The sequence below is a fragment of the Monodon monoceros genome, unplaced genomic scaffold (genome assembly GCF_005190385.1).
Source record: "Monodon monoceros isolate NGI ecotype Baffin Bay Population unplaced genomic scaffold, NGI_Narwhal_1 Super_Scaffold_21, whole genome shotgun sequence".
In the NCBI taxonomy this organism is placed as follows: Eukaryota; Metazoa; Chordata; class Mammalia; order Artiodactyla; family Monodontidae; genus Monodon; species Monodon monoceros.
In genome coordinates this window covers 99771140-99792078 of record NW_021703778.1, presented here as the reverse complement: position 1 = coordinate 99792078, position 20939 = coordinate 99771140, and the positions used below count along the sequence as shown (strand labels likewise).

The window sequence follows — 20939 nt, the reverse complement described above, 5'->3', positions numbered from 1 at the left end:
CTTCCCGGACCAGGGCTCAAGCCTGTGTCCCCTGCATTGGTAGGCAGATTCTTAACCACTGCACCACCAGGGAAACCCTTCTCCCATTTTAGATCCTTCATTCTTCTCTCTTCTGGGTAAAAACCACCCTCCTTCAGACCGTTAAGAGCTGAGGAGTTAGAGTATTAGCATTACTGAGCACCTTTGGTGTGCTAGTCACCCAGGAGTGCCAGATGATTTCTAGCAATTATTTCATTTAATCTTTGTGATAACTCTGTGAAATAAGTATTATTATCTGTATTTTATCCATGAGGAAATAGAGGTTTAGAGAAGTTAAGCAACCTTGTTCAAGGTCCTACAGTAAATGAGGAGTTGTGATTCTTCCTCACTTTTGTCTGATTCCACAACCCATGCTCTTTTTACTATTAAAAGAACTCATATATAAAAACATATATGCAGTTTATAGACTAAATTTTTTAGACCATCCCACCCATCTAGGTCGTCACAGAGCACTGAGCTGAGCTTCCTGTGCTTTATAGCATGTTCCCACTGGCTACTATTTTACACATGGTCATTGTACAGCAGAAACGAACACAACGTTGTAAAGCAATTATACTCCAATAAAAAAGAAAAGTAAGGGTAGTATCATGGGGGACCCAACAGGAGATAGTTCTTCACTCCTTGCATAGCTTCCTTTTATAGAATAGAGCCTGCTACAGTCAGAAAGGACTTTGGGAAGGTATCGGACCCACTCTTTTGCCCACAGACATGTTTTAAAAGACAGGTTTTAATAAGCTCCAGAAAATGGAGCCTCTTGGGTTGCACAATATCTTTGGAGGCAGGCTGCCTGGGCTTGTGTCCAAGCTTAGCCACTCAGCCGTAGTATGACCTTGGGCAATGCCTTACCCTCACCTCGCTTCCGTGTTTTTTCTACAAAATAAGGACAATAGTAGCAATGGGTTGTTTGAAGATTAAACAAATTAAAACATGTAAACTACTTTGAGCAGCGACTTACACATACAAAAGTACCCCATGACTGTAGGCCATCAATGATTATTTTTACTAGTACCTCTTTACAGCTGTTGATGATTTTCATTTCAAGGAGATTTTTCATTTTGAACTTCTTGCTGAAATTTCAGAATGTTTTCTCTTTTTCTCACTCATAGGAAATGGGTATGACTAATCATAGCATCATAGAAGGTGAGAAGGGAAGGAACCTCAGGCTGTATCAGTTCCGGCTTCCTGCCCTTGTAAATGAGCCTGGGGAAGGGAGGTGATGGGCTCAGGTTCTCACACGACAAGAGTAGGTTTTGAACACACATTCCAGTCTAGTGGGTTTCTTTTCCATTGCATAATAACTCTTCACAGGCTGCAATTCAACACTGTTTAATTTCACTAAGACTTACTCAGGCTAATTCAGGAACGTGCCAGGCCAGTGACCCTGTGGGAAGAGCTGACCAGTGCTGAGTATAATAACATTGCCATTCTTATAATCTTATAGCAACTTACTAGCTTTCTTTTTCTTAACACCATTGTCATATTGTGGACTTGCATTTATTCTGAAAAAGAAAGGGGAGGAGATTTTTTTTTAACATCTTTATTGGAGTATAATTCCTTTACAATGTTGTGTTAGTTTCTGCTGTATAACAAAGTGAATCAGCTATATGCATACATATATCCCCATATCCCCTCCCTCTTGCATATCCCTCCCACCCTCCCTATCCTACCCCTCTAGGTGGTCACAAAGCATCGAGCTGATCTCCCTGTGCTATGCAGCTGCTTTCCACTAGCTATTTTACATTTGGTAGTGTATGTATGTCAATGCTACTCTCTCACTTCATCCCAGCTTACCCTTCCCCCTCCCCGTGTCCTCAAGTCCATTCTCTACGTCTGCGTCTTTATTCCTGTCCTGCCCCTAGGTTCTTCAGAACCATATTTTTTTAGATTCCATAGATATGTGTTAGCATATGGTATTTGTTTTTCTCTTTCTGACTTACTTCACTCTGTATGACAGCCTGTAGGTCCGTCCACCTCACTACAAATAACTCAATTTCATTTCTTTTTATGGCTGAGTAATATTCCATTGTATATATGTGCCACATCTTCTTTATCCATTCATCTGTTGATGGACACTTAGGTTGCTTCCATGACCTGGCTATTGTAAATAGTGCTGCAATGAACATTGGGGTGCATGTCTCTTTTTGAATTATGGTTTTCTCAGGGTATATGCCCATAGTGGGATTGCTGGATCATATGGTAGTTCTATGTTTAGCTTTTTAAGGAACGTCCATACTGTTCCCCATAGTGGCTGTATCAGTTTACATTCCCACCAACAGTGCAAGAGGGCTCCCTTTTCTCCACACCCTTGGGGAGGAGATTATGTCTCTGAAGGGAAGGCAGGCTCTGGCCATTGATCTGTCTATTCCTCAGTGGAAAGGGTCAGAGGTACTGCCATGGGGACAAAGGCAGGGAGTGAGGAGCAGGGTCCCTAATGAGTGGGGTTTACTTAGGTGAAGAGAGAGTGGGAGAGCAGCCTTTCTTCTTTATACTGAACAGCTGCTATGCACTCGGTGTGGAGCTAGTCTCCCAAAGGAATGCGAAAGGACCCAGGGCAGGATTTGAGATTTCAAGGAGTTTCTTTAGAAAGGGGTAGAAAGCAAGGGTGGAAGTGTAGTGGACCCTCTGGAGTACTTTGAGGCTCTGTACTCCTGCAACAACTATGAGACTTTTTACTCCTGCAGCTCAACTTGGCTAGGAGGAGATTCTCCAGCTGACCAGAGGGGAGAATAGCATAGCAGGGATGCAGACTGAAAATACAGGGCTAATAGGGTGCTTTCCCTTGGCAACCAGGTGTCAGGGTGTGGTGGGAGGTATTTATGACCAGGGGTTGGATTTGGCTTTGCCACCCGCTGGCTGTGGGCTGGAGAGAAAGTCAATTTCTCCATTCCTCAGTTTCTGCATCTTCAGTGGAAGAGGATAAACCAGGAGGTGATTGAAGTTTCTCACCATTCTAACACTCTGTGTGTTGCGGGGCATAGCGGTAGGGCCGTAGGGCTGAGAAGGAGATCCTTCATGTGGAAAACATAATGATGGTTTGGATGCTGAGAAATGGACTAGTTGTGAACTCAGAGATTTTAATTCTTATTACAGAGGAGTGTTATTGCTACTGGGTCAACTGTCTGGTTTCAACATGTAGTGCCAGTAATATTGGCTCCTTTGTGGTTCTTTTATTTATAAACTTGGTGCATGAAACTCTTCTTCCTCCTTAAGGCAATTGAGGTAGTTAATCTTCCGTTAATCACTCATGACCATAACGTGCTCTGCAGACACAGTTGAAGTCTTTATGGGCGAGGAGGCCTTGGATGTGACAGAGCTGCTGACAACTCAGACCCAAGCTATGTGGGCTTTTTGTTTGTTTGTTTGCTTTTTTTGGTATTGTCTCTGTGGATGCTGACTTTCCTTCTACTGTCTCTGAGAAATATTGCTCACTTCTCTTAGGTGACAAGTGAGGATGGAAAGCAACTCCGAGGCCTACCCTGGGCCTTGTGGTCCCAGCACAACCAGAAGTCCTGGAGGCGGAATCCCTAAAGTTTTGCGAGGAATTGTGAAAACCCTCCAGCTTTCTCCACAGTTACTCCAAATTCCTCAGGTTCCTGGAGATGAGGAAAAACCAAGAACATCACTGAGGTAAGCATGTTTTATGTCAGCTTCCCTGTCTATTGGGACAGTTTTTGGGAGGCATGTGGATCTGCAAGTGTAGATGAGGTGGCACGTTCTCTCCTGGGGCTGCTGGAGTAGTGTCATCTTGGGGACCAGCAAGAGAAATGCTTCATCCAATTCGTATGCTCTCCTTTTATGGTTGGGAAGACACACTCATCAATCCACAGAATGTGGTCACCTAAGGAGGGAGAAAAGGCAAAGGGCTCAATGTGACCTGCTCCATATTCCATTTGTCAATCATCCAAGTCTGCCATCTTCCTTTTCATGTTCTAAGTTTTGACCTTTTCAGTATGGCTTCCTCTCCACTTGTGCTAATTCATGGAATTCCATCACTTGGTTTTGAAAAATGGAAGTCTTTCTTTCACGAGAAAGCCTGCCATCCCCACCCCTTCCCTGCTCCACCCCGTTTTATCCCTGTCATGGGGGGATGTCCAAGGAATGTAGGAGCTCTTATGTCTGCTCTCCAAGAGTAAGTTATTTGGTGTTCTAGATTGCTTTATTATCTACCCTTCAGAAAATCTTGTTAGTGGATAGATGAGGCTTGGATAAAGCATTTCTGAGGGCAAAGTTGTCACCAGTCTTGTGCACTATTATATCCCCAGCATTCAGCACAGTGCAGGGTATGTAGTACTCATTCATTCCACATTTCACCCACTCATTCATTCCACACGTTTGTTGAGTGCCCATTTTGTGCCAGATTTCTAAGTGGTGGAGTTAAGGCAGTGAAGAAAACAGACAAAATCTCTGCCATCATGGAGCTTGTGTTCCAGTCAGTGGAGAGCTAAATAACAAATAAATAAGCAAGTAAAATATACAGCACATCAGATGGTAATAAATGCTATGGAGAAAAATTAAGCATAGAGGAGAGATGGTATTTGCTGGAGGAAGAATAAAGCGCTCTGACCAAAAAATATTAGAGATGTATAACCCCATGATTTCAATTTATATTTGGAGGCAAGATGTTGAATTGAGAAGTAGGAAAGAAGCCTCAATTCCAGAGTTTTTTCACCTTGTTGCTATGGAAAATTTATTAGCCAGTACTTTCTGTCTGAGGCACTGCAGGGGCCTAAGACTCTACCTAGAGTGGGGAAAGTTTTGTTTGAACTCAGTTCTCTTCTTTGCTTGGTGGCTCCCACACCTTAATTCAGCACTTTCTGGTGTCAGTTTCCTCATTTTTGAATGCAGAGAACTGTGGATGATAGATCTTGAGCCCTTCTGCTGCCTCAATTAAGTGATAATAAGTCAGTGAAAATGGAAGAGACAAACTTGGACACTCTGTCTCACTGTGCAGATATATATGGATGGTAAAGTTGGCAATTCTATGGACCCTCCAGGGACCCGCAGAATTTCTCCAGCTCTCATCACACTAGCCCCAGACCCCTGTAGCTGCCATTCCAGACAGGCCTCTGAGAAGGCAAGAAGAAGGCAGTGAATACATTAGCACCCTAGAGACTCTAAGAGAATTCAACAAGCTACTGCCTTTGACAAGCATCAGAAGGGAGGAAGATGTTGGCCCATTTCCCATGTTGTGGCCTGGGAGACAAGCTGCAGACCTAGGGGTGGGCTCAGGAGTGGAAGTGGGAGGGGGCTGTGTAGCCGCAGTCCTCCTTCAGTCACAGGAGTGAGGAATCTCCGGAGAACAGCTTGGAAGCTGCAATTGCAACTGGTGTTTTAAAGCAAGGGAGGGAGAAGTGGAGGTGGAAGGGGTTAGGTACCCCTACCCCCATTCCCTCTCCCCGGGACTGGCCAAGGAGTCAAGGGCAACCTCTGCATCACACAGATGACTGGAATTCACACAATTGTTCCCAGCCGTTCTCTAATTCAGGCATTGTTATAGGCCATGTATTTCTTTAGTATATCCCACAGCCCCTAGCCCAGTACCAGGGCCGTCTGCCTCTGACCCAGATCCTAGCTCTGCTTCTGGAAACTTAGGTAAGCTACCCAGTCTCTCTGAGGCTCAGTTTCTCCATCTGTGACACTGAGCTGACAATAAAGACCTCACGGGGCTGTCATAAGGATTAAGTGAGTCCACACCTGCAGAGTGGTTGCATCTTGGCACTCTGTAATTTAGTTCACTTTCTTCTCAATTATTCCACTTTATTGTTGGCCCTTTACTTTACTTATGTTAAGTAACATTTATGGCATAGCTACCATGTACAATGCAATTTACTTCCTCTCTATCATTTGCCTTTAACAACACTGTGAAGATGGAACTCTTATTATCTCTGAAGATGTAACTCTTCTTATCCTGGTTTCAAAGATGAAGAGGTACAGATAATTTTAGAAGACGGAGTGAAGCTTGTATCACGATCACAAAATCTCAGAGTTAGAAAACATTGAGAAATCCTCTGGGACCTGTGCTGCATTGTCCCAGTTTCTTGACAGATGGTCACGGAGCATTGGTTTGAATAGGTCTGGTGGCGAGGGCACAGCCCTGTTGTCCCTTATTTCTGACACATCCTGGGGACAGTCTCCTCTATGAACCACCCTCCCCCAACCTCCTGAATCACATACTGTGTCCTTCAGCTCCAGAGTCTGAAATCTGTCGCCCTCCTTTATTACCAGTGGTATCTTGGGCACGTGTTTTAGTTCTTCTGTGCCTTAGTGTCCTCGTTTGTAAAATGGGGATAATAATAGAAAATGCGTCATAGGATCATTGTGAGGATTAAATCATATAACACATGTAACACTCAACAGATATTAATCATTATTACAGCTAACGTACAGTTTTATGAATTTGTCCAGATGTTTTCTCTCCTCCTTCTCATCAAAGACATTCTTCTGGTCTCTGTCAGAAGGACCCACTGGGTCTCTTCCTAGGATTCCATTTTGCAGGTCTTTTAAAACGATGGTTCCAAAACTTTGACAACATCTACATAAAGCTTCCAAATATCATTCTTTATCATATATAGATACACATATATGAAAGGTCAGACAAAATCACAAGAGATGGGCAGATTGGGAGGTGCCTTGGTGGAACAGTGAGGATCCCTGACTGGAACCAACTGTGTAACTGTGTATGTCTGGCAAACACTTGTCAGCCTTTTTTGTACTTCTGTGGACAGCAGGATCTTTGATTAGATTATTGATAAGATTATTAATCTTTATTAATAAGCAGTACATATTTACAGCACACAACCTGATGAATTCAGATATACCCATACACCCATGAAACCATCACAATAATCAAATTACTGAACATACCCATCACCACCAAAATTCCAGTAAGGTATTTAGTGAGGTGAATGGTAGCTTTTCTAGATGAGGTCAGAAGGAAGGACAGGTTCAGCCTCAGAATAGGCTGTCAGTCATCTAAATCTGGAAAAGTACATCGCTCAAGATAAAAGTGGAGTCTAAACTGAGCTGTCCAAAGAAGGATAAAGAAATGCCAGTGGGAAAAAATTGTTCAATGTCTTTTTTCTAGAACATATAGAAGAAGAAGTAAAGAGGTAGAGATGGAAAGGAGGGCAAAAGTCCAAAACAGTACAGCAAGCTAGAGATCAAGTCTTGCCATCCACGTTGAGAAGATGACAGGCAGTGTGTACCATTGATGCCGAAGGAAGGGAGGAGTCTTCCCACCTTCCCAGCCCCTCTCCTTGAGAACAGCTAGATTCCTGGTGTATATGGCTGGGGAGAAACTGGACATCACCATAGTCATACTTTGGAAAGTGCCTCTTTATGTCATATCCTAAGTACTTTAGGCTGTGTGGCCAAATCTTTTATGACTCTCCAAGAAAACTGTTAAGAGTGTACCGTAAATGCTACAATTTCTGACTCTGTCTCTCCTCTCTCCTGCCCTACACCGGGCCACACCCCAGTGGGGGTTGCCTATCTGAGCACCACTGGAGTGCGTGGGCAGGCTGTGAGCCAGTGAACCTGAAGGAAAGGCATGAACGTCAGCCTTCTCCGGCTTCCATTTCTTGAACTATCTATTCAGGAGAAAGTCATGATCTTGTTGGAACTGCTGCTCCACGTAGATCTCCACATTTTTTGAGCTGCTCAGAAGTGAACCCACAGCAGGGTGGTGGTCGAGGCACAGTAGTAAGATCCTTCATCTCTCTCTGATGCCTCCAGGATATTCAGCACAGCCTGGTTGTTTAAAAAATCAATTTCACCTTGGAAGTTGTCTTCGAAACCAGGGCCATATGTGCCCCCTTCTCGGTATATGAAAGTCATTGTGTTACCCGGTGTTTTCCTGTACCAGAAGGTATAGTAGTTACTGATGGATTCTCCTTTCATGGAGCACCTGAGGGTGACAGATTCCCCCACAGACACACTCCTTGCTTGGTCTTGAGGCACCAACATGACAGCTGACATGACTCCTAGAGAAGAGACACGAGAGGGGCTTAGTGAGGACTGGGGCTGAGATCATTGAGTAACGGGTGCTGTGCTCGAGGGCCAGGCCCTGGCAGCCTTGATGCCTTGCTGAGCCTTGCTCTTTTGAGGTTCCAGGATCTGCCTTACCTGCCCAGAAGAGGGTGAGGTGGATGAGGTAGCAGACCCTCTGCATGGCTCCACTCAGGGACAGCTCTGCCTCCCAACTTGTCCTGTGCCTGGTCCCTCCTCAGAGTCAACACCTTCTCTGTGACGTGTTTGTGCCTGAGGAAACCAGCCCCTGTTGGCAGCTGTTCTGTTACCCAGAGAGGTTTTGTCAATCACAGGAAGCACGCAGAGCCTGCTGTTAATGAGATGACAGTGCCCTTCAAGATCAATAACGTGGTCCAGATAAATAAGGCCAATTGAGAGGAGGTTAACACAGCTTATTTGATTGATCACAAGATTTTTGCTTCCCACCCTAGAAGTTAAGTTTGATATAGTTGCTTCATTTTCATGTTAGAGGTACATGTTGTATGTACTGTGGTGATGTTAAGGGTTAATACCCAGAAGAATTATTGACCTTTACAGCCATAATCAAAAGAACCATCAAAAGAGGAGGTCGATAGTGTGTGCACAAGGACTGTGGGTGTTGTAATGATTGTTCTGTTTACTCCAAACTCCCTCCAGGCAAAGTTGGATAAGGGCGATTCACCCAAGTATAAAAGAGCAATCCAATGAAACACTGTCTCCAAATTTAATGCAGTTTCCTAATCTTTATTGAGCTCATCTATCTTCTTTTCTGTAAGGTTCTTAGGTCACTTATGTTGAATTACACAAAGTAAAGTGTTGTAAAAAACTTAGAAACCACAACTACCTCCCAGTTTATGACAGCCTAAATTTAGATGTACTTCAAAAGAGAGGCGTATTTCAATTCTTGGGACCCGCACGTTTGGGTTTCAAGGCCAATAATCTATGAAATATTGAAATTAAACAGGTAAATTAATAATGGAAACTAGAAGGTGCAGCTGAAGCGGGGAAGAGGGTCACCTGGTAACCAAAGAGGTGTTCAATATCTGAGGATGGGTGCAGGACCTAAATTCCAACACTAGTGGAGCAGACACCCACCTGAGCTTTCTTGTTTTCCCCCGCGTGACTGGGACCAGACTGGCCTGAGGATTCAGATAGAGGCAAGCTCAAGTTAGCTTGACCTCATGGTAGTTGCTCTCCTTACCCTAGTCATCTCATTTACCCAACTGCCTATCTCACCCACCATTTCTAGAGGACCATTAGCAAGTACTCAAGGTGGTCACGATCTCTGGTATTACAAAGTGCACTATCTGTACCTGTAGGATACAATGGTGCCTGTTCTCTATAGTGTGTTCAAAGCTGCCAAGGGCAACTTTTCTGGGCTTACTTGATCTTTTTATATCAGGTTGCTTGCCTATTGGCACATCCTATAAATCTAGTCATTTTTACTATGCACCAGACCTTGGGGGTTCACTGATGAATGACAGATATGGTCTCTTCTCTCATGGAGTTTAGTTTCGAGCATGAGAGCCAGTCATCACCTAATGATTTGCATAATGAATTTCTCCAGTGCTACAGAGTGACAAGTACTCTACAGAAGCAGAATTAAGATAGCACGTTATGGGGCCAGGATCTGGTCAGGAGGTCAGGCAAGTCTTCCCTGAGGAAGTGACTTTGCAGTTGAGACTTAAAAGCTGAAGTTACCCAGGTGTGCTGGGTAGTGTCTGTCCCCCCAGATCACTCTAGTTCCTCCTCTAGGAGGCTGATCTCAATGGACAGCATCCACCTGGTTCCCTTGCTCTCTGGCATCCTGTTCAGTTTGGCCAACGGGAGGCACCATCAGGAGATTGGAGAGAAGGAGGAGGAAGAGGTGGGGTGGTCTTACCCCAGATCCCTTCCTGCTAGGCTGTGCCTTGGCTGTGGCTGCTTTCCTCTGCCAGAGGCTGCATGTTTTGGTAAAGACTCACGTACTTCATGCTTCAGGCCCAGGGTGGCAGCGATTCTCCTGTTGCCAGACTTGGGGTGTTTCACCGTCTTTTTTTGGTTTCCCATAACCCAGCTGTATTAGTTTCCTATGTCTGCCTTAACAAAGTACCACAAACTGGTTGGCTTAAAACAACAGAGACTTGCTGTCTCACAGTTCTGGGGGCTAGAAGTCTGAAATCAAGGTGTCAGCAGGGCCACGCCCTCTCCGAAAACTTTAGGCAGATCCTTCCTTGCCTCTTCCTAGCAGCTGGTGGTTTGCTGGCAGTCCTTGGTGTTCTTTTGTTTGTTCGTTTGTTTTTGTTTTTTTGCGGTACGCGGGCCTCTCACTGTTGTGGCCTCTCCCGGACGCGCAGGCTCAGCGGCCATGGCTCGCCGGCCCAGCCGCTCCGCGGCATGTGGGATCTTCCCGGACCGGGACATGAACCCACGTCCCCTGCATCGGCAGGCGGACTCTCAACCACTGCGCCACCAGGGAAGCCCCGTTGGTGTTCCTTAGCTTGGCTCGCCTTTCCTGTCACATGGTGTTCTCCCAGTGTCTTTGTCTTTACACTGCTTTCTTCTTACAAAGACATCAGTCATGTTGGCTTAGGGGCCCACCCTACTCCAGTCTGACCTCATCTTAACTAATTACATCAATCTTAACTAATTACAGCAATTGCAATGATGCTATTTCCATATAAGGTCACTTTCTGAGGTACTGGGGGTTAGGACTTGAACATATCATTTTTTGAGGGACACAGTTCAGTCTATAACACCTGCCCACACCTTTGCAAATGTCCTTTTCATTAGATTCTTTCTGATCTCCCTTTTGACAGTGCCCTCTGTCCCCTGCTGGACTCTGCTTGATACACCCAGTATCAGGGGCATGTGTAGGGAAAGAACATTCTATATAAGAAATGAGAATGTATTAAAAAAAAAAAGCCCTGAGGCAGGAGGAAGTGCTGTAGGCTTAAAGCTGCATTCACATCAAAAGAACAGTTAGCAGGGCTCAAATAAGCCTGTCTTCTTAGATAATTATTGTTGAATTCTCCCAAATTATTCAGGAAGTCATTCTGAAAAATTCCAAGACTGTGCTTACGTTTATGACTGTGATTTCTATCTGCCACAGGTTAGAGGTAATTTTAAGAGTTTTTGGCTAATGAACAAAAACAACCTTCCTCTAGGCCTGACGAGGAGAGAGTCCATATGAACAATAAATCAAAGCAGAGGTGGAAGACAGTAGTGGGGATGGAGCAGGTGATGATTTGGTTTGGTGGTAGCTGGGGCAGGTTGTGGCTAGGAGACGTGCTCTACTGGTCAGGGAGAGTCGGGACCTGCTGCAGAAGCTTGGCCCAGGCCTGTGGCAGGAGCAAGATGGAACTCGAACACAAGCATAGCCTATGTGGGGTGCCCAGGTGGAAGGTAGAAAAGTGTTCCTGGGCCCTGCCCTTGGACTCCCTCTTTCTTAGGCTCTGCGCAGATTGTGTTCCCTGTGCCCATTCTTTCTGTGTCCAGGTCAGCAATTAGGCCACAGCTTCCCAGGTCCTGGGAGATGTCTGTCCCTTCATGTGACTTCTGGGGAGAGTTAATGTTTCTTTGCAGTCGCTGAGGGATAAATGAAATTATATTTGCGAACACTTGGCTCATTGCTTGGCCATTTGTTAGTTTCCTTCTTTTTTGACATCGTTACATAAAAATCAGGACACCTGAGACTTGGACAGTTAGTAGGAGAGACGAGAGTGCTTTGGAGGGGGCTTTATCCATCCTTTTCCATAATCCCTGTCAGCCTCCCATTCTTTGACATCTTTCCTAATTTTATGTGCTATGAAAATACTGCCTCAAGGCAAGTCCCTGAGGCATCTTTCAACCAGATTGCAGCCCCTTAGCCTCTCCTTTGTAGAAATTCTGGAGTTGCCTTTGTATGCTTTATGATGTGTAAGTGCAGCCTCACAATTGTTGTTTGGTCTGTCTTTATCTCCTGTGTAATCCCCTCAAAGCACCTGTTGAACCCATAAAGGTCCTCAAAAATGCTGATTGAAGTGAAATGATTTCTTCTGCCCAAGAAGACTTGAAAGTGAGTTGCTGTCTACAACACCCCAGGAGCAGAGGAAGACATTAAGGACCTCATTCCCAAGATCATGGCCATAGGAAGGACCCCATGTCTTTGGGTTGTGGCTCTAAAGATGGGCCATATCGTTACAGAAACTTCTGCTCCCTTCAGCCTTACCAGACAGAAGAGGGTTAAGAAAGGCACTGCTGACCTCAGTACACAAGCTGCCACGAGCACTTCTTGCTTTTCCATTAGTGTACAGTTGCTAGAGATGGCTGTGAGGCTGAGGTAGTTAATATTTCATTTTCAGAGCCAGGGTGCTGCCTGGGGAGTCCCAGGAAAATCAACATAGATTACATAGCAATGGAGGAAGATGTGTTTATTGGCCTCACTGAGAACAGAAGGAAGAATGAAAGATTTGAAGGGAGAAGGGACCTTTGCAAGCCTTCTCATCCACGTTTCAGCCTTCACTTCCCCATGACCTCAAGCAGAGAGCGGCTTTTCCTGTTCTTCAAGTGAGTTCTTTGAACTCATATGCCATTTCTTTGAATTTGCACAGGCTGTTGAGCTCGAGCAGCTGGGTAACCCCACCTCTGCTCAGACAACCCTCAGATAGAACGCCACCTACACACTGGGCTGGAAAGGGTCCTGGAACCCGGGAGTCCTTGTTTTTCACTGCCTGCTCTAGTCTCAAGGGGCAGCTCTGCTGTAGTGGAGAGACCACTGGATTTAGGTTTGGAAGATCTGGGTGTATACCTGACACCACCACTTACTTGCAAGTCACTTAACCTCTCTAAGCCTCCATTTTCTAGACAATAAAATGGGGATAATACTGCCTTGTGCGGTCTTAAAATAATGGATGTGGATACACCTTGTGACTAATCTCCAGGGAGACCTGCACTTGGGGTCAGCTCACCAGTGTGGAAGGTGGGAGGAAAGGGCAGGCGTTGCTGCGACTTATGTGGACCCAGAGGAGTTGCACCATGGGGAAGGCAGCGAGTAGTAAGTCCCTTCTCTCTCACTGTAGTTTCAAGAATCTCCAGGGAGAATTGGCCTCTACAAGTAAAGTTGTTCTGGAGACCAGGGCCGTAGAAGTCTCCTCGTTGGTTTATAAAGTTCAGGGAACCATCGTGGTCCCTCTGACACCTGTGTATCATGTAATTATTCATTTCCCTGTCCCTGTCATTTGGCACTGCAAAATCTTGCTTCTTCTAAAAGGAACAAACATCTCTTTTTGCTCCAACAAGACATCTGGCTTGATTCCTGAAAAACAAAATCAAGGGAAAAGGAAGAGAGAGGAGCCCTATCAGAGCATCAAGGGACTGAGCTACCAGGGTGTGGTTACAGAGCCACCTTCCATTTCCATCTTCCCACCATCTCTCCCAGGAGTCATTTCATCAGGGAAGTCATTTATTCATTCACCCAATTATTGGGCAAACATCCACTGGCTTCTATGGTGGACTCAGTGCGAGGCTGGGCTCCATGGAGGTGACAATGTTTTGGGCTCTCCGGGGCTCACCTGGCCCAGGAAGAAGTGCAGGGCCTGTGGTTCTGAGGCTCCAAGGCTGTTCTTACCTGTGCAGCCTAGTGGCAGGAGATGTGGTACGTGGCTTCCCCTGAAGATTGAAGGGTCTGCTTCCGGGACTGTCTCCTGGCCCTTTCTTCCTCGTCTCAGCCCTTAGTGTCTCAGCGACTCGCCTGTGTGCTCTTGGGCTTGCCTGCGGACAGCGAGGAAATGAGCCTGAATCAGCAGATGTTCTGCCGCCAGAGAACAGCCTCACCGGTAGTACAAACAATCTAGGGACTTTTTCTTTCTGCTGCAAATGGCAGCGTCTCCCTTGTAGAGTTGAAACCAAGATTTTGGCAGGGCAGATGTTGCTATTTAGATTCAGACAGCTTTTAATCTTCTTTCCCCCCTAGTTGTGGATGTTCCTTTTATTTTTTGTTGCAATATATTTATTTTGGATCTTTTATTTATATACCAAGGGAGCTGCTTCCTAGGAAGGGAGCTAGACTTTGCCAAATTGCCCATCTTCCACAGGACCTGAGCCCATAACAGTTGCACAGAATTTAACAGAAAATATGATTGCACTGGATATAATTTTTAGTAACAGTTAAGTGCCTCCTGTAGTACTCTGCCCATATCAAGAGCCCTGTAAGTGTTGACGCTGTAATAGAGAAACACAGCACAAAATAAGCATAATGGGGGGATGGGGTAAGTGGAGTGGGCAATGAAGATTAAATGAGAAAAAGCAAAGTTAAAGCATGAAAAAAGGTTTAATGGGATATTGTAGAATTATCTACTGAAAGGACAAAGTAGAACAAACTAAAAATAAAAAGGAAATATAACAGCTTAGATAAGAGGACTGTGGAAGCAGAGAAAAGCTGGAAGGTAATTAGGACAATCACCTCGATGCAGTGGGTCTCAGTCTTGGCCTCACATTGGGATCCCCTGGACAGTTTTAAAAAATACTGAAGTCTGGGTGTTACCCACAGAGAGTCTGATTTAATTAGTCTGGGGTGGGGTCCAGGCATCTGGATTTAAAAAAACTCCCTAGGTAATTCTGATGTGCAGCTAGGATTGAAAACCACTGTGTAAGAGCATCATTTAGTAAAACAAAGAATACACCTTATATTGCAGTAAAGTCTTATTATAGTGTTGTCCTCTGGGGACAAGGCAAAACCTGTGGCCAGGTGTCACCTGTGACTGGGATGATCTGCCATCTTATCCTTTTCTCCAGGTCCAGCGTGGACCCTCAATAGCTCTCCTCCTTGGTGATGTTTCACTGCCTGTCTCTTATGAATCAGAGGGCATGAGGACCTGCTGAGGCCAGCTTCAGCCATCTCCCTGTTGCCCTGAGCTCCTACAGCAGTGTGGGGCACTTAGTGGGTGCTTAGTAAATAGTTGCTAAGTGCTATGGTCCTTGTCGTTCTGGGTCCTTCTCTGCCAATTAAAATGAGCTAAGTCTATGGGTCTTGGTTCCTCCTCTTAATCCTGCCCTGACCTTCAAGATCTAAATTATACCCTACTCGGCTCCCTCTTGAGAGAACAAATTCAGCCAGGAGAGTCTTCTTGCTGTGATTCTTTAGGTTGGACAACACGTCGCTGTGTGTATGAAGTGGAATGCAGCCTACAGCACCCCAGATCCACAAGATAATGGGTCCTTGCTGTGTTTCAACTTGTGTTCTCTTTTTCTTCTCTCCCTCCCTCCCTCCTTCCCTCCCTCCCTCCCTCCTTCCCTCCCTCCCTTCCTCCCTTGTTGTTGTCCTGTAATTCCCAGGCTCACAGCAGAGCACAGTCATCTAAGGAGACCTGCCACAAAGAGTGAAAATGTGTGCAGTGCCCTGAAGCGGCCATGTGTTTTTGGAGGAGGTGAATCACCTTCTGTTCTCCTGGAATTATTGATTTCACAGTGAAGTTTTGCTGCCACAGAGCTGTGGGTAGAATGTAAAGTTATTGCCATCTCTGGAACTCCTCTTTGATTTCCCCTGCTTGCTGGAATAACTGTGGGGTTCTGGCAGTCCTCAGGTAGAACATGGAGAGGCCAGAACAGAGCTGTTCATGCTGATAAGAGACTAATCTTATGCCTTTGCTGATAGTAGTCTATTTATAAAAAAACAAACCCCAAATAACTGTAATTTTGTACTTCCATCCGACAATATCCAGTAGAGAGGAAAAAGCTGGGAAGACTTGGATTGGGCCCAGAGGTTATTAGTTTTAAATGAACGGAATAGAAGCTCCTCCCCCTTTGTAATATTTCTCTGCACATAAGAAAAAGCACTCCCTACTCTCCTCCTCTGAAAGGGAGAAAAATATTTTGTTCAAGGTTCTTGGTTGGCAGTAGGGCTGGGGGACAGGCAAGAGAGACAGAGAAGATAAATGCTTTTCTTTTTTCTCCTTTGGTGATGGGAGTTTATGAAAAAGTAGAATGTCCATGCTTCCATGCTTTTAGGGAGCTCAAATTCTGTAGCTCTGACATCATATAGCCGTGGAATTAAGATCTTACCTTATACATCTTACATCCTCTAACCTGCCAAGTGTTTCCCAGGGTAGAAAGTGGTGACAGAACTGGGCTCTCCCAGAACTGCAGGGAAATTCCACAGCCACCAACAAAAACTTGTGTCATCCTTGCTTTTTCTGGTTGGCCTTCCAGCCCAGACACAGTTCCAGAGGTATCTCCTATGCCTTGGGCTCTGAACTAACATACCTACTACTTTTGCTTTGTTTTATCACAGGTTGAGGGGAAAAAAGGAGCGAGGCTGAAAACATGCTAAAACATGAGGTCAGCTCTAAAGATATAGAGCTTAAGAAACGATGGAAGAGAAAAAAGGAAGCACTCTAGGGTGCTTTGGTTAAGGCAGCTGTGTAGATAAAAAAAAAAAGTGGCCATGAGGTAGCTTTGGGAGCTGGAAAAAGAGACTTCCGAAACCAATGAAGTGAGAAAGTTAGTATCTGAGTGGATGTTGGTCCTACAGCATCCTGGGCCACCATAACCCAGTGCCCTTGTCATATCCCAGGAACGTCACTCACTCTGGATCTGCTGCTGCCCCATTGCCATACTCTGTGTATCTCTGATATTCAAATTGGTTACGCAGGGTTTGTGGCGCGTCTTTGGTGGAAAGGGCCAACGACTGGGGTACATAAAATATTATCCATCATATTCACCATGGCTTGAGACCGTATAGTTAGGAGTGGTTGTTCTATGGTCACCATGGTGTTGCTGTTTTAAAGCCTAGTTTAGAGTGCAGGTGCTGTTCTATTCATCAGGGATGTGACAAGTTAAAGGGCCGTTAACACTGAGCTGTGTAATGAACAGTTAGTATGAGTGAATGAAAAGATTACTGAGTAGAGATACAAGCTATCCAGTTGGGAGGGCTTCAACTGCCAAGTAGTCTGAGAGTTTGTACACATGCATGACTGAGTAGTGACTGTGAACGGGGAAGTTACCAAAGGAGCATGAAGGAAGTACCATGGGTGGCAAGGTAGCCCCACGTGATGAAGAACCTCAGCATCGATCAACTGGAAGTAACATCCTGAGTGAAACTGAGGTCCATGACAGCGCACACAGTATCAATCTAAACTGACGTCAGTGTCCAGTCTGCAGTGAGAAATCAGGGATGCAGGACAACAAAAGATGCAGAAGGAAGGGCACATGCCAAGAAGATGGGCTGGAAGAGCACAGGGAAAGGGGATTTTTGCAAGACTCAGCTGACAATCACCTGTCTCTGTCAGAAAACCTTATTTTTAAGCATGCCAGCTCAAGTCCCAATTGGCGACCCAGAGGCTGCAGTGTGCTGGGAGGAGAACTGTTGCCTCTACTCACGATCTGCTGCATTTGCGTTGACTCACAACGTGGTTGGGGACTCAGCTAGACAGCACACTAAATACCCAGCAGAATTCCTAAAACCACCATTGGCCCAGAGAACCCTTTGTTAATAAATATTATAGCACAATCTGTGTTTATCCAGGGAAGTGTGATAGGGAAGGGAAACTAGCAGGAAAAGAAAATAGAGTTTAAATGCCACGGCAGTTGAAAATATTTATTTTTACGGAAGAGATATAATCCAGACAATTTTCCTCTTGTTTTGAATGACTAAACCCTAAACTTCAAGCACGTGGAGGCCAATGACAATTTTTTTAGGGCAACCAAGATGAGGAAAAGCAGCCTCTGTGTACACACACCAAAGGGCCATGGGGCCCACGTCCACATTACAATCAGGGCCTCCCTGTGTGGTCATTGTGGCCCCCGACACACTTAGGCAGATCATCAAGTACAAAAAAGCTTTTAGCTTTTCTCTAGACAATCTATAGTTTCCAAGAGGCCTTGGGAGAAGCTTGGAAAGGAACAGGATCAAAATTCAGATGAAGGAGCAGAGGTGCAATTACCACAAGCTATTATTAGAGCAGCTGGCGAAACATCTTTCTGTAAACCAGGGAGTCTTCCTCTTATGCCCTCCTCTTTGGCCCTGAATCTAAATCGAGGAACCAGCATTATGTGGTTGAATCCCTGCTCTGGTTGGGTGGGAGGGTTTCAGGCAAACCCTTGTCCTTTTCTTTTATCTTTTTATTTTAAAGTAGGGAATAGATACAAGTGGGCACTATTGTGAAGAGTAGGTAGGTGGTCCATGGCTCTGACATACCAGCCTTGCCAGCTGTGGTGTGGGAAAGTAGGCAATTAATAAAACCTTTGCGGCAGCTCCTGTGACCACAAGGGATGATATTGCCTCCATTTAGCATGTTTAAATTTAAGTATTCACCTCATGTCAAAGTATGTAGCTGTGTTCTCGCATCTGAGGTTGTTCATTTGGAAATACAGAAGGATGAGGCATTATTTCTTTAAATAAAATATTCATTACCATCTGTGTCTCAGTGATCCCTAAAGCAGAAATTCAATTCACACATTAAATTCAATAATCATATATTAAACACTTACTATGCAACACCCTGTGGAAACTGAAGATGAAACAGACTAAGATTTCCTGCCCTCAAGGGGTTTATAAATTAGGAGGAGCATAAAGGAGGTATCCAAACAATCATGTGAAAAGAGAGAAAACATGAAATGACTCAAGAGAGGTAACTGCAGAGAAAAAAAAATTTTTTTTTTAAAAAAAGAGAGAGGTAAGTGCTAACGTGGTTCACTTGGGGATCATATCCTCAGAGGCGAGTTTTGCACTGGAGATATAAATTTGGGAGTCCTGAGCACATATGTGGAATTCAACTCTGTGAGCATGAATGAGATCACCTAGGAGAAGATACAAAAGGGAAAAGGGACCTAGGCAAGGGCCCTGGGTGCTCTATATTTAGAAGCTAGATAGAAGAAGAGCCAGCAAGGGGACTGAGAAGGAGAGGCCAGTGATGTACAGGAAAATTAGTAAAGTATAGCATCTTAGAAGCTAAGCATGGAAAAGCATTTCAAGAAGGAATGGGTGGGGCTTCCCTGGTGGCGCAGTGGTTGAGAGTCCACCTGCCGATGTAGGGGACACAGGTTCGTGCCCCAGTCGGGGAATATCCCACATGCCGCGGAGCGGCTGGGTCCGTGAGCCATGGCCGCTGAGCCTGCGCGTCCGGAGCCTGTGGTCCTCAACGGGAGAGGCCACAACAGTGAGAGGCCCGCGTACAGCAAAAAAAAAAAAAAGAAGAAGGAACGGGTGGCTAGTGGTGCAGTACACTGCTGAGAGGTCGTATAACTGTCGGCTATTTATTCCTGTGTTTGTTTTATGTCTGTCTCCTCTTAAGGAGGGCAGGCCCGCTGTTTATCTTGCTCGCACATGTACTCAGTGTCTGGCGTGGTACTTGGCACAGAGTAGGACTCAAGATATATTTGTTTCATTAAGGAAGGAAGAATTAAAGCCAGTCTGAGGTGTTTGTATTTAATTAAGTAGGCAAAAAATAGTGTCTGAATAGCATCTTCAGATTCCTAACATGGAGTGTGATCTTAGCAAAAATGCAAGCCTCCTTTTGAAGGCCTGTACAGACCCGCTGGCCTCATGCATACCTCCTCTCATCATCATTAGGTGTCTTCCAATCTGGATGCACAAGAACAAGAAAACAGCAAGAATCCATTGGGTGATTCATATACTAAACATGCAACACCCTGTGGAAACTGAAGATGAAACACTAAGAATTCTGCCCACAAGGGGTTTATAAATTAGGAGGAGCATAAAGGAAGTATCCCAGCAACCATGGAAAAAGAATCATAATCCTGAGAGCAGTGTTAGCCGCTAGAATCTCATGAGATATTAATGGTTGTGCCCTTATAGAAAGAAGTCTCTGAACCCAATTCTGGGCTAAGTAGGTATATTTACAGCAGGAGTTCTCAGAGCACGTAATATGCTAATAAAGAATTGTGAATATTAAGAGAGATCTATTAAGGTAGAGCATTTGCCAAACTTATTTGACCATGGAATCCTTTTTAATTGCTTAATAACTGTTAACATTTTAAGAGACAGTGACATTATGAAGAACAATTTGGCAAGTGTCACTTCTGAGTTTTTCTGAGAAGAAAAAAAAATCATATCAAATTCCTTTTTAGTTGACATGGGGAGAAACTCTCCATGTTGGATACAAATTACATGGGTGGAGTCAAAGAGTATGATAGGTTGTATCATTATTATTCTCAAGTATTTGATCCTACCTTTTATATGAGAGGATTATCAATCCCTGCCACTGCTCCATGTCCTGCCAGTGTCTTCTGTGGGAGGGGCATGAGTCCCTTCCCAGCTGATTTTGAGTGTGGTCATGGAAAGGCTTTAGTCAGTGAACATAGGTGGACATGATGTATGCCATGTCTGAGCAGATGCTCTAAGGAGCACTCTGAGTTTCTATCAGCAGCTCTCTTGTTCTTCTTCCTCTGTCATGAGAACAGTGTGTCCCAAATAGTGAGTTATCTTTCAGTCTGGTTTCTGGAATGGGAAGACTCAGAGAGCAGAACTTAGCAGACACCTTGTAGCCATCGACTTGTAGTAAAAGCAGGAGCAAAAAGTAAATGTTCGTTGTTTAAGCTATTGAGATATTGGTGCTGTTTGTTACTGCAGCAGAGTTGACTAATACAAAGAGGGAAATATGGAAGGCTGTTATAAACATGACAGTTTCTTTCCAGAGCTCCCAGAAGAGATACAACCCTGGAGGAGAAGCAGAAAACAGAATGGCTTAGTTTGTAGCTGAATTTTTTACACTTCACAGGAGAAAAGTTGAATTTTTGTTCTGATGAAAAACAACTTCATGAAAGAAGAAAACTACATCAGCTTAGATAAAGATTTGTAGACTTAGTGAAGACTGTAGATGCTGGCATATCCGAGAGGAAATCTCAATATTTCAAGCTGAATGAAATCAAAGGACACACAGAAGTGGAACTTGATAACCAGTCCCACTGGCACTACT

General features: G+C 44.7%; 1 protein-coding gene, 1 long non-coding RNA gene and 1 gene segment (V, D, J or C); 1 reads left to right on the top strand and 2 right to left on the bottom strand.

The window, feature by feature from the left end:
• Positions 1-8209, bottom strand: part of LOC114904325 (Ig heavy chain Mem5-like) — a 55039-nt gene extending 46830 nt beyond the window's left edge. The window contains exons 1-2 of the mRNA XM_029238121.1: positions 8164-8209; positions 7715-8021 (exon numbers count right to left, since the gene is read on the bottom strand). Of these exons, the coding sequence (XP_029093954.1) occupies positions 7715-8021; positions 8164-8209 (353 nt within the window). The remainder of the gene's footprint in view (positions 1-7714; positions 8022-8163) is intronic.
• LOC114904331 overlaps positions 1-16549 on the top strand; it is a 55709-nt gene extending 39160 nt beyond the window's left edge. Inside the window, exons 2-3 of the long non-coding RNA XR_003795929.1 lie at positions 3478-3666; positions 15340-16549. This is a non-coding gene — a long non-coding RNA (uncharacterized LOC114904331). The remainder of the gene's footprint in view (positions 1-3477; positions 3667-15339) is intronic.
• The window catches only part of LOC114904326, a 268584-nt gene that overhangs the window by 139800 nt on the left and 107845 nt on the right, over positions 1-20939 (bottom strand).